At 40.6% G+C, this 12,466-nt stretch overlaps 1 protein-coding gene across 4 annotated transcripts in view; it reads left to right on the top strand.

Annotated features, from left to right (window-relative positions):
* col12a1a (collagen, type XII, alpha 1a) overlaps nucleotides 1–12,466 on the top strand; it is a 54,435-nt gene that overhangs the window by 31,736 nt on the left and 10,233 nt on the right. For all 4 annotated transcript variants that reach the window (XM_026354978.1, XM_026354977.1, XM_026354980.1 and 1 more), the window contains 18 exons: nucleotides 1,321–1,450; nucleotides 1,587–1,729; nucleotides 1,906–2,035; nucleotides 2,535–2,654; nucleotides 2,795–2,941; nucleotides 3,051–3,167; nucleotides 3,255–3,407; nucleotides 3,558–3,632; nucleotides 3,731–3,870; nucleotides 3,975–4,098; nucleotides 4,278–4,421; nucleotides 4,664–4,828; nucleotides 5,067–5,105; nucleotides 5,237–5,375; nucleotides 6,104–6,246; nucleotides 6,700–6,809; nucleotides 11,923–12,078; nucleotides 12,343–12,420. In XM_026354978.1, the coding sequence (XP_026210763.1) occupies nucleotides 1,321–1,450; nucleotides 1,587–1,729; nucleotides 1,906–2,035; nucleotides 2,535–2,654; nucleotides 2,795–2,941; nucleotides 3,051–3,167; nucleotides 3,255–3,407; nucleotides 3,558–3,632; nucleotides 3,731–3,870; nucleotides 3,975–4,098; nucleotides 4,278–4,421; nucleotides 4,664–4,828; nucleotides 5,067–5,105; nucleotides 5,237–5,375; nucleotides 6,104–6,246; nucleotides 6,700–6,809; nucleotides 11,923–12,078; nucleotides 12,343–12,420 (2,253 nt within the window). The remainder of the gene's footprint in view (nucleotides 1–1,320; nucleotides 1,451–1,586; nucleotides 1,730–1,905; nucleotides 2,036–2,534; nucleotides 2,655–2,794; nucleotides 2,942–3,050; nucleotides 3,168–3,254; nucleotides 3,408–3,557; nucleotides 3,633–3,730; nucleotides 3,871–3,974; nucleotides 4,099–4,277; nucleotides 4,422–4,663; nucleotides 4,829–5,066; nucleotides 5,106–5,236; nucleotides 5,376–6,103; nucleotides 6,247–6,699; nucleotides 6,810–11,922; nucleotides 12,079–12,342; nucleotides 12,421–12,466) is intronic.

Raw genomic sequence — 12,466 nt, 5'->3', positions numbered from 1 at the left:
TATTTAGCTAATACAACTTCACGTAAATACAAACATTGAGGGATTCATTAGGAAAGAACTAAGGCGACACTCGGGTAGAAGAATGAGTGCATTTTGCCCTGTCATTATGGATAAAACTGCTGAACTGCTAAAAGTAAAACATAAGTCTGTTTAAGTACAGTATGTTTAAATGGTGTCTGTATGTGTTTAAATGTGTCAATGTATGCACACTTTACTGCCAGTTGAATTCTTTTCTTTAGGAAACCACTGATGTTTTAAAGGGAGTCCTTTAATTGCAACTCCCGTTCTCTAGATTATGGCATCCGGCACCAACTTTCCCACAATTTCATGTGTAAAGGATTTCTGGGTTGCTTAAAGAATCCACAAACAGCCTTTGAAGTGTGACTTAACATTCCACCACTAGCTTTCTTCACCATCTGCCTGAAAGACTGTACCATTAGGAACTTTCTGTACTGGGATCCTTATAACATGGTCTTCAAGAGTGAGGCATATGACAGTTTATTGATATAGAGGTACACTCTGCCTTTATCCCTATTTGTTAGCACACTTATGGCAGGCTCAAGACTTTTCCGTTGCCAGAGCCAATGATGTGCATGAGTGGCAATATGGCCTTATAACCCAGCACCATAACACCACCTGGCATGAAATATCAAATTTACCATATTGTCTGTGATATTGTTTTTACATAGATACTCTAAAGCATATCAGTAAGTTTCTGACTACAAGAGACAGAGTAAAGTGCATTGTTACAGTTCTACAAAAAATTATATGAAAACGTTGTCATAAGATTCACTGAACTGTTTGTGGGACTAAAACTGCTCACACGTGATTTCCTTTAACATACACTTTCTTCCTTTCTACTGAGTGCTCCTGCACAAGTGCACATCCCTTCCACCTCCCTTCCACAGAGGTAATCACCAAGCCAGAGCGCTCAAGAAGCAGCTGACCTTACTCTGTCCACCTAACAAACCCACAGACAGAAAGGGAGTGAGGAGGAGGTGGCCCCTATGTAATCAGCTGCTGTCAGACTGTGTTAAACAGTGGTGCCTGCTGTCACGCCCTTCTTGTACCACCACCAATCCTCAGAACATCAAAGGAATATCTTGTCCTTTCACTCGCAGGGCTGAGAGCAAAAGGCTGAGTAAAAGGGAGGCAACAAAGGGAGTGTACAATACAAGCACTGTTTGTGTATATCTTCAGTGGGGGGTCTGTTTTATGCCTGTGCACTCCTAGAGAGTTGCTTATTATTGTTAGAAAATAAACTGATCTGAATGCAGCTAGGTCTCCACAATTGATGACATTTTCTTCAACTCTGTGTAGATTTTGGTGCCAGGGACCACCACCACAGCCTTTTTGCAGCAGCTGCTCCCAGATACCCCATACAATATTGGAGTGGTCGCCCTCTACAGCGATGGCGAAGGACCCTCTATCAGTGATGCTGGGAAGACATGTAAGAACCAGGGCCAGCGTCAATCTGTGACCATATGTCTTACAGTACAAATACAATTATATTAAGATTGTAGTAATCAATGATTAACCAAATTTTTTTAAATCTAAAAACACTTTTTTTATGTTCACATGGTCAGTACCCCGTAGTGGTCCAAGGAACATGCGTGTTTACGACCCGACCACTACTACTCTCTCTGTGAGCTGGGAACACGCAGATGGTCCTGTCGTTCAGTACCGTATCACCTATGCCCAGACCACAGGAGATCCCATTGAGGAATATGTAAGCATGTGTTTACTGGCTTAAAACTTTCTTTAACCCTTTTAGGATGACAAATATGCAGTTTTTGACAACAGTTCTCAGTGATAAACCTGCTTTTATTAATCTAAGATATTAATACAAATCACCCTAATATGCTTTTTTTTTTTAATTCTCTTCTTGTGTCTGTTGTCTTATAGACTACAGTTCCAGGAAATAGAAACAATGTGATCCTGCAGAACTTGGATCCAGATACTCCTTATAATATCAAAGTGTCTGCCGTCTATGCAGATGGACCAGGAGGAGAGCTGGAAGGAGATGGGCGCACAGGTACAAACCATTTACAGACAAATCCACAGCAGAAAATTTGAATCGCATAGTCCTTTGATTAGTTTCCTGATCCACTGTAGGAAAAGTGGAATAAGTGAAATTCTTGACTTTTCATCAAGGCCAAAAACACCAACAGCCTTTGCCAGACAATTAAGAAATGGCTGTGCATGAGGGAGATCTCATTCTTGCAGAGCTGGCCAATGTGTTGCCCAATTTTGCCTTTCAAAGAGAAAGAAATCCTTCTACATATCGTAATGCTACTTTGTTCCTTGAGGCAGCCTAATTTTTTTTGCCATTTCTCTGATGTGGTCGAATTTATCATCCTCTTGATCACACATTGAGATTTTTTACTCATAATTCACAATGAGCTATTATACAGTAATTACGCTGCTGACAGTTCACTAACAGTGAATAAACTGAAAATAAACTGAGCGCCTGCATCTCACTGCAATAAACTGAAGCCCGTGCTGACTGTGCAGCCCTGTCTCTTTCCCCACAGTGGGTATGCTCGGCCCCAGGAATCTCCGTGTTTCTGATGAGTGGTACACCCGCTTCAGGGTATCCTGGGACCCTGCCCCCTCCAGGGTTAATGGATACAAGCTCATCTACCAACCTGAGGGTATGAAAAAGTTTTCGATAGACAGTTGTTGCTTTGTATCTTATGTGCATAGCAGTTACTGTTTTGTTTCTCTTAACTTTCTAAATTACATCAAAGAAGACTTGATTACTCACACATATAATATTAATTTCCTCTTTCAGGCTCTGATGAGTCCATGGAGGTATTTGTTGGAGATGTAACCTCCCACCAACTGCATAACCTAAAACCTGGAACTACATATGACCTGAAGGTTCTGGCACAGTATGACACAGGCGTCAGTGCACCTTTGATTGGACAAGGCACAACATGTAAGTTCACTAATTGCTATCTATTGGTCGACAGGAACAAAATCTAATTAAAGATTCCAGTGTGTTTTGGAAAGAGGTGTACTAATGGTACCTTGTTGTTTGCCTTTAGTGTACCTGAATGTGACAGACCTGACCACCTACAATGTAAAATATGATTCTTTCTGCATTCGTTGGGCCCCTCACCGAGCTGCTACATCCTACAGACTCAAAGTCAATCCTTTTGACAGTAAGTGTTTAACCAATCACACAATAAGGAGCCTTGTTGATTTTGACAGTAAATATGTTACATTCCTTTTTCCTTCTCTCCCTTTAGCCTCCAAAGGTGGTGCTCAAGAGATCACAGTCAGAGGCTCAGAGAGCAATTACTGCTTTGATAACTTGACCCCTGACACTCTCTACAATGCCACTGTGTTCACCCAAACGCCCAACCTCGAGGGACCAGGAGTCAGTGTTAAGGAGAAGACTTGTAAGATAGCAAGCTCTGTGCCCATTTAGTACTAATATACTGTTTGAGAAAACAGCATATAGTAGTGGAACTTTATGAATATCTCTTCACCAGCCAAACTTAGGTATGCCACTTTCTATCTTGTTCATTTGTCCCTGTTTTCTCTTCCAGTGGTCAAACCCACTGAGGTGCCCACTGAGCCTCCAACCCCCCCTGCTCCAGCAACAGTTCCCCCTGCACTAGATGGTGAGGAGAGCGTTGACATTTGCATAAAGGTTCTGAAGATACAATAATTCTTCCAGTGTTAAATTTATTACATCAACATTGTTGCATGTTATCCACAGTGTGTAGAGGTGCCAAGGCAGATCTGGTCTTCCTCATTGATGGTTCCTGGAGTATTGGAGACGATAGCTTCCATAAGGTCCTCCAGTTTGTCACAAGCATGACTGGAGCCTTTGATGTCATCAGCCCTAGTGGCATGCAGGTAAGCATAAATGAATTGAAATAAAATAAGGTTGTATTTTTGTTATTTGTGTTTTATTGTGGCAGTGGGGCATTCTTAAGATTTTGTTTTCTGCTTTTAAACAGGTTTCTTTCGTGCAGTACAGTGATGATGCTAAGACAGAATTCAAACTGAACACCTACCATGACAAGGGAATAGTGTTGTCAGCTTTGCAGGGTGTCCGCTACAGAGGAGGAAACACCAAGACAGGTACAACACAAAAGTTGCTTGTACTGATGCAGCAAACATCAGAATCAACATGTTTATCTACACTGGCTTAAACAAGGCACAGTCTGTCTTAGCAAAGTAAATATTCTGAAGAAGACAAATTGCTAGTAATTGTTCTCTGATCCCACTCTGATCCTGCCATTTCCTTCTCTTTCGTCTAGGAATTGCTTTGAAGCATGTCTATGAGAAGGTATTCACCTCAGACAACGGCATGAGAAGGAACATCCCGAAGGTGCTGGTGGTGGTGACAGATGGACGGTCCCAGGATGATGTCAAGAAGAGTGCCGAAAAACTGCAGCATTCTGGTTTGTGTAGAGTTATTAATCACTGTCATGTGTTTTGGTTTGTGTTGTATGTACCATACATACAGTATAATAGTGGAGCTGTTTTGAATTATCTGAAGTCTTTCATCAGAGCCAAAGTTTGTGGCTGATTTAATTAACTCTTATAATTATGCCTACAGTCATGAAACTGCCAGTAGTTATTGGTAGATTAACAATAGTCTTTGTTTTTTTGTGTGTGCGTTTGTGTGTGTTTGCCCCTTCAGGCTACAGTGTGCTGGCGGTTGGCGTGGCTGATGTGGACATGACAGAACTGAGAAGCATTGCCAGCAAGCCCAGTGAGAGACATGTGTTTGTGGTAGACAGCTATGACGCCTTTGCCAAGATCCAGGACAACCTGATCACCGTCATCTGTGAAACGGTCACTTCTAGTAAGGGAGTAATTCATATATCAGTAAAACACATTATACTTTAAGAGGAAAATACTACGTTGAATCAAATTTTATAATTTCTACAGACATTGATTAATGCATTTGCAAAAGTATCAAAAAGCTCACTGACTGATTCAACTGATCTACTGCCAGAGGAAGTGTATAAGGAGAGATGAATCACTTTATTTAAACCTTAATCTGTTTTTCCAACCTCTAATTACTTATTGTCATGTTGTAGCTTGCCCTCTGATCTACAAAGATGGATTCACCACACCTGGTAAGCATACAGTATCCCCACCACAGAAAGTACACATTAACTAATCCCTACAAGGTTTGTTGGCATTGCTAAAATACTAGTATACTATGCTCTAGGTGGTTTCTCTATTTCTTGTTGTTAATCCTTTCTAGGCTTCAGGATGTTGGAAGCTTTCAACATCACAGACCGGACGTTCGCTGGTATAAATGGTGTGTCCATGGAGCCGGGCTCATTCAACAGCTACATTGCTTACAGGCTGCACAAAGATTCTTTCCTGAACCAACCCACCAAGTAAGACATGAAGCTATATAGTATGTGGGTGTGTCAGAGGGAGTTTGAGACTCAGTATGTGCATATTACCAGCCTATTGACCTTATCTCCTGTGCACTATAATCCTGCCCAGCCCACAGTCATTATTTATAATGATGTTCAATAGCATTTGTAAGGGTTTCCCCAGCGCCCTTTGGCACTAAGCCTGTAGCTCTATTTGTTGTTGCAGCTTGTGTAATATGAGACTTCAGAAACAAACAAAAAAAAGTAGGTTGTAGATTTTAAAAGTCCCTGGGCTAGGCCCTCCTCCCACCTACTCCTCATACTAGGAGCAAACAAACCACCCCTGGGTCAAGAGCTTTGTCTTATTATTGGGCCCCTTTTAAATGGTGTCTAATTGCAGAACTGCTGAAGTATTCAAAACTCTTTGGCATACTTTGTTAATATGTTTATAATGATGCACTTTTTTATGTGTGTTTTGACTTAATGCACACAAATGGAACCACTTTGAATTGCAGCAAAAAATAGGGGACACAAAATACTTTCAATGTGTGGGCTATTTCTGCAAGGCCAGAGGGAAAGCTGGCAGTGATTTACAGTGATTTTGGATGTTCTACCATTGCAGCAAGATCTAATAATCTTTGTATTCAGTTTTAATATGATATTCTCAGTTCTAATGTGAAGAAGGCAGATGTCTAATGACTAATTTTATGACTTATTGCTATGTATTTTTTTTTTAACACTAACAGAGAGATCCATCCAGATGGTCTTCCCCCATCTTACACCATTATCCTGCTCTTCCGCCTGCTGCCTGACACAACCACTGAGCCTTTTGATATCTGGCAGATTGCTGACAAAAACAACAATCCCGAGGTCGGGGTTACAGTCAATCGTAAGTGTCCTATCTTGTTTTTGCTCTCAGCTGGAGGGGGAAGCTGCTGTAGCTGGCACAAAATACGAAAAACTGTATTGTCTTTAGTTTACTTCTTCAGGTGTTTTCTTTGTCTCTCCTAGAAACCTTATTTATAAAAGATGTAAGTTTACTGATCCATGTCAGACATAGTAAACTGTTTAATGAAGACACTGGAATAAATATGACTTTCTTATTTGGCTGTTCTGGCATCATAGTTTATTCTACAACAGCAAGTATCTATTACAAATGTGTGCTTACACATGTGGGAAATGCATGTAAATGATTACAGACATAGACCTAATTTCTGCTTGCCTTCTCTTTATCCCTTTCCTCTCTCTACAACCATGTGTTCTCTATAGTACCGTCTGAACTTTGCGTGCCGCTGCATTGTAACACACTGTCGGGATTTATCAAAGGCTCTTCTATTTTCAGCTTCCAGCAAAACAATCACGTTCTACAACAAGGACACTCGAGGAGAGATCCAGAGAGCCACGTTTAACGAGGAGCAAGTGAAGCGGATTTTCCATGGTAGTTTCCATAAGGTAAACACAATGCATGGTTCTTAAAGTGCTGTACTGAGTTACCCACATAGTGATATTATTAAAATATGGCTTTAACAGGACAGACTTAGAAGCTTTTCTGGTCTCCTCTGGGCTGATTATCCTTTACAGAACCTTGCATTCGTTGCTTTCGTTCTTCGTTGCTTCTTTTCACATATATTGTTTTTAAATCCTTTCATATATGTCTGTTTGAGTTTTACACCTCATTTACATTGCGTAGCTTTTTATGTGAAAATCTGATAAACCGCCAAAACCATGTAGTGTCATGTTACCTGTCAAAAGTTCCCTGCTATCCATCTTTGAATATCTGCTGTCAAAGTGGTCTGTTTTTTTATGATTCAACTTTAAGGTTAAGGTTTAGGATCATGGGCAGCTAGTTTGATAAATGGGTTCTGGAGGCTATAAATGCATTGAAAGGGAGGTTAGAGGGGAAAATGTAATACCTCAGGGACCCAGCATATTGTGCAATGTGTGAGTTAACCACAGCATATGAACATGTGAGACTATGCTGGTAGGAGACTGGATTTATTTTTATTTGGACTAAGCTTGGTTTGGATTAAAACACTGTGCGAGTTACTTCAAGAATAGATCTCACATTTTAAAAATATCCCGACTTTAGTCCCTAGTAACAATCCATACTCAAAAATACTGGATCCTACATTCCTATAATGCAACTAAATAGGATCTTTCCTTAGACTTGGTCTTAACCTAAGTCAGAGATAACCATGATGACATCATTGAGGGTATTTTCCTCCTGAATGTCATGTTTCCCCAAGAATAACCTAAACTCTGTATAAATTAGAGTTCCCCTTTAAGCATTATTGCTTAAACCTCAAACTTACTTTAATTATTAAAGGTTGTAGAGATAAATTAAGGACATATAGTAGTTGTGGAAGTAAGAGTACACATTATTGGCTGATAAGGTTAGGCATCACGAGCAGTGTGTTAAAAGGTTGAATTCAGATGTTTCCAACTGTCTCTATGAAAAATGTTCTTTCCTCTGAAACTGATTCATGCCATTATCCGCCCTGGCTTTCATGCAAGAAATTAAGATTGAACTCTCTTATGGGAGTGCTTATTAAAAGATTCATTAACATCCACTACTCCTCAAACAATCTGTCAAAACCTCCCATCTGACCTAAAATAATCACCCACAGTGGTGTTATTGTTTTGCAAACTCTCTGTTTCTCTTCAGTGGTTCAACCACTACATTCGACCCACATGCCAAGCTTAACAACTGTGATAAACAACTTTTGTATGGTACGGACTCTGGGACCCAAGCAAGAAGTAAAAAGAAACAATGACATCACATCCAACACTATGTGACAGGGAATATAAAACGTCCTCTATTATATTCGACCACAATGGGGTGTGGAGATTAAAACAATGAGGGACATATATTTTATACCAACCTGGAATGCTTTAAGATGCTAGATTTGTCACTGAAGGAAAATTGACTGGTTTCAATGTACTCCAAGTCACGTCCAATTTCTTTCAGTAGGTTCCCAAGGACAGCATACTCCATATTTAGCACACACATTTCTTTTTCCCCCTAATTCGAAGGCTGTCAAAATGAATAAATCTTTTTAATGTACTCGGGTCTGTCCACTTCCTGATATTAAAGTACTTTTTCTTTTTTTTTAAATGAGGGACTGATGAGAACGATAAATTGGCACCCACATCAGAGTGTAATGTAAAATGCTTTTCAGTTTGGCCATTTAGCATCTAGACAACAAATTGTAGGGTAACTTGAATGAATGGGACCCTGGAAAATGTCAGGTCAGGACTGGAGGCAAATGACATCACTGCTAGTCTAGTTGGATGGCAGCCGTATGTGTATGTGTGTGTGTGTGTGTGTGTGTGTGTGTTCTCTCAATCTGTGGCCATGGTGGAGACTCAAGTCTGAATGTACACTGGGTGGCTAGTTTGTGGTGCAGGAGTTGCTGCCCCATGAGCTGGCAAATCTGCAGCGGTCTACCTAGCTGCTTATTTGCTGGTCTGCTGAGGAAGTGCCACTGATGTTTGCTGTGGTGCTGTGTGTTTACATGTTGTCAGAGGTTTCCCAACACATTGTGTGTGGCTTTCCCAGAGTGACCTCAGTGAGTATGTGTTTATGCTAAAGCCAGCGTGACCAATGATGCCACTGAGTATTTAGTCAGTAATGGCACACTGAGTGTGACAAATACCAAAATATAATAATAAAAAGTTGACCTCCAAGCTTTGAGGTAAACAGCTAGGACCTCAAATAATGATTACTTTCAGTATAATCTAATACACTGCCCGTCCAGAAACAGAGTCACCACCTGGATTTAACTAAGCAAATAGGTAAGAGCTTCCCATTGGATAATTACTGCATGGATGATTATGTTTCAGCTGGCAACATCCTAACTGATGCAGTGAGTAGCTTCTCATTTCTTCAACAACCATGTCTGAAGACACATCCTGTGGTTGTGGAAAAGATGTTAATCTGTTTCAGAAGGGTCAAATTATTGGCATGAATCAAGCAAAGAAATTTTTAGATTTACCCTGTTCTAGAGTGATGGATGCATCAGGGTAAAGTGATGCACCCATCATGTCGAGTGTCTACTGTACAAGCCCATGGGGGCAGTGCTACAATCTGAGGTTGCTGCAGTTGGTCAGGTCGAGGTTCAGCAATGTTACTTGACCAAAGAATGAGGTCAGCTGCGTACCTGAATATATTTTCTATCAATGGATTTTTTCTTCCCTGATGGCACAAGTATATTCCAAGATGACAGTGCCATGATTCAGCAGGCTCAAATAGCGAAAGAGTGGTTCAGGGAGCATGACACATCATTTTCACACATGTGGATTGGCCACCACAGAGTCCAGACCTTAACCCCACTGAGAATCTTTGGGATGTGCTGGAGAAGACTTTGTGCAGTGGTCAGACTCATCATTAATTGAAGATCTTGGTGAAAGATTAATGCAACTCTGGGCAGGAATAAATGTGACATTGCAGAAGCTTGTTGATATAATGATGGTGAATCTGTGCTGTAATCACAACTAAAGGAGGTCCCATGAAATATTAGTCTGCGATTATTTTTTGGGATGGGCAGTGTGTATTCAAGTTAATAAAGAGTAACCTAGGCTGAAGAGGTTGTGGTCTGATACTAGTTAAACATGTGGGAAAGCTCTTAGAGATGACTTAAGCACACACTAGCCACTTACTACCCTACTGGGGAATCCCCTCCCACACTCCAAGGGTTGGAGACCTCCCTAACTTCCTGTTAAGTGAAGTGAAGGAGACATTTTCCATAAGTCATGGTGACTAGTCATGTGTTCAGAGATACATTAGTGGAGGTTTTTAACATATAAAGTCACTGGCCAGCGCATTGCAGTTTCCTGTCAAGCTCTAAAATACTCCAACCGTGCTGTTCCTTCATAGGTCTTGATCTCAGTCTTTAAAAATTTCCTTTCAGAGACTGAATTAGGAAGATTGTGCCAATATATGCATGCACTAATTAAATCAGTGAATGGAGATCTGCACAAAGCCACAGCACTGCCTGTACTCAATGGCACCAGCTCTTGGCTCTGTGTTTGCCAGAATGTCCACTGACTGCAGCCTTTGTGCTCCTCTTTTGTGACAGCTTTCTTTCAGACATGAAGACATTCTTTCTCTCTTTAACCTAATGATTAAAGAAACCATTAGACATTAGAAAAACACAAAAATACTTTATATATTAAATTCTCCAGCTAAATAAATCCATTGTGCCCTGTCTGTTCAGATCAAATAAGGTAGCTTCACATCTGGATTGATGAAAACAATCAGCCCAGCTGGGGGTTTCTTACCACTGTTTGCATTAAAACAGCTATGTAATTGAGAATCTACCCTGGAAATTTATTTCCTTTTATCCTCAGTAGAGAGGACTCACACCTGTAGATTCGTACAGGCACGAAATTAAGATCATGACACCTTCAAAATCTAGGATAATGAAATGGAGTCTGGACAGAGCCAATGTAAATAAATAAAATCTAACCTGATAAGTGCATTGGAGGTTGAACCTTGCCTAATATACTGTGTTGAAAAAAAGAAGCTCAGAAAACTCTCTCCTTACAATTGATGAAAGAAAATTGTCTGTCAGCACTTTGTTGCAGTCAGACTAGATCAGTTAAATACTTCTAGAGTGCTAGTTTTCCTGAGGTCTTTTTTTTCCAGTGAATTGAGTGTTTTTATTGTGTTTACTGTGAGGTAATATATACATGCTCCTTATTTGCCATTGCAGTATATCATCTGAAGTTGTTTTGGTAAGCCCTCAAGAGCATCATGGTATAATATATCCATGCCAAGACCCTGGAATAAACGACACCCCTCTCTCTCTTTGCGGTCCACCAGATAGTTTGTTCTGTTGCCAAGGAAGTCATCTGTAATTTTGTGATTGGTTGCCAAGAACTATGGCCTAGCCTGTGGCTGGTATGGCTTTGTTGAAAGAAATGGTAGCTTGCTTTTTCTGACATAAAGAAAGCTTGACTGTTCAGCGAGGGAAAATTTGCAACTACGATGGGAAAGTATGGAAAGTGTAGGACTTTGATGGCACACCACAAATGATATCATTTCAAGATGTGGTGCAGGGCTTTCTGGACAGCAAACTTCCAACGCTGTAATGTTGCCATTTTATACAGTCACTCACTGCAGTTTATTGCTGCACCGAAATGCCAGATTTTGTATATTTCCTTTTTTATGGTCCACTCATCTGCAGAGGCATCAGACAGCAATCTCCTGCCAAATCGGTAACCACTAAGAAATTAACTGGCTTTAGCAAAGACTAAACAATTCCCTGCATTTACTAATTATGTGAAATACACTATCAGCATCTTTATACGCTTCAGACACCATGGTTTTAGAAGGTTCACTGAGGTTGTTCCAGGTCTCATGGCTGCACTTTCTTAAATATTTTTTTCTGCTCTTTTAAAGAGTAACCATGCCCAGTCCCTTTTTTAAAGCTCCAGTGTTCTTAGTTCTCTTTGCCAAGTAATTGTGTTGCAACAAAGCTGGCAGCTGCAAAGTAAAGTACTGAGAAGACAAGAATGTTTTGTTATTAATGCCCTCTCCTCATCCCCTCTTTCCCTCCTGCAGCTCCACATCAGCATCTCTCCAGAGAAAGTCAAGCTCAATGTGGACTGCCAAGAGGTGGCAGAGAAGCCCATCAAGGAGGCCAACAACATCACACTGGATGGCTATGAAGTACTTGGAAAGATGGTCAAGTCTGGTGGAAGGAGGCAGTCTGCAACAGTAAGCAAAAAATACCTCAAATGTGTTAAAAACACATTTTGAAAAGCACCTCACCTCTTTCCAAAAAGAGTAACCAAAACCTCTCGAGCATTGATGCGCAATTAAGCTTTAACCGCTGCCTGTCCCTGCTCGAACTATGAAAGGGCTGCATGTTTTTGATTCTCTTAGGGGCTTGTCTGTTTTCAAAAATGTGCATTTTTTTAAAACCTGAATGAGAACCATTTGTAACATCCCTTGATGTTGTTTCTTCCTTCTGTTGTGTAGTTCCAGCTCCAGATGTTTGATATCATCTGCAGCTTGAGCTGGCTCAGCCGAGACAGATGCTGCGACCTCCCCTCTACAGTAAGAACAAGTGTCAATGCATTGAGTGATGTTGCCAGATTTCTTT

The sequence above is a fragment of the Anabas testudineus genome, chromosome 12, assembly GCF_900324465.2.
Source record: "Anabas testudineus chromosome 12, fAnaTes1.2, whole genome shotgun sequence".
In the NCBI taxonomy this organism is placed as follows: Eukaryota; Metazoa; Chordata; class Actinopteri; order Anabantiformes; family Anabantidae; genus Anabas; species Anabas testudineus.
This window is presented reverse-complemented; position numbering and strand designations above follow the sequence as displayed.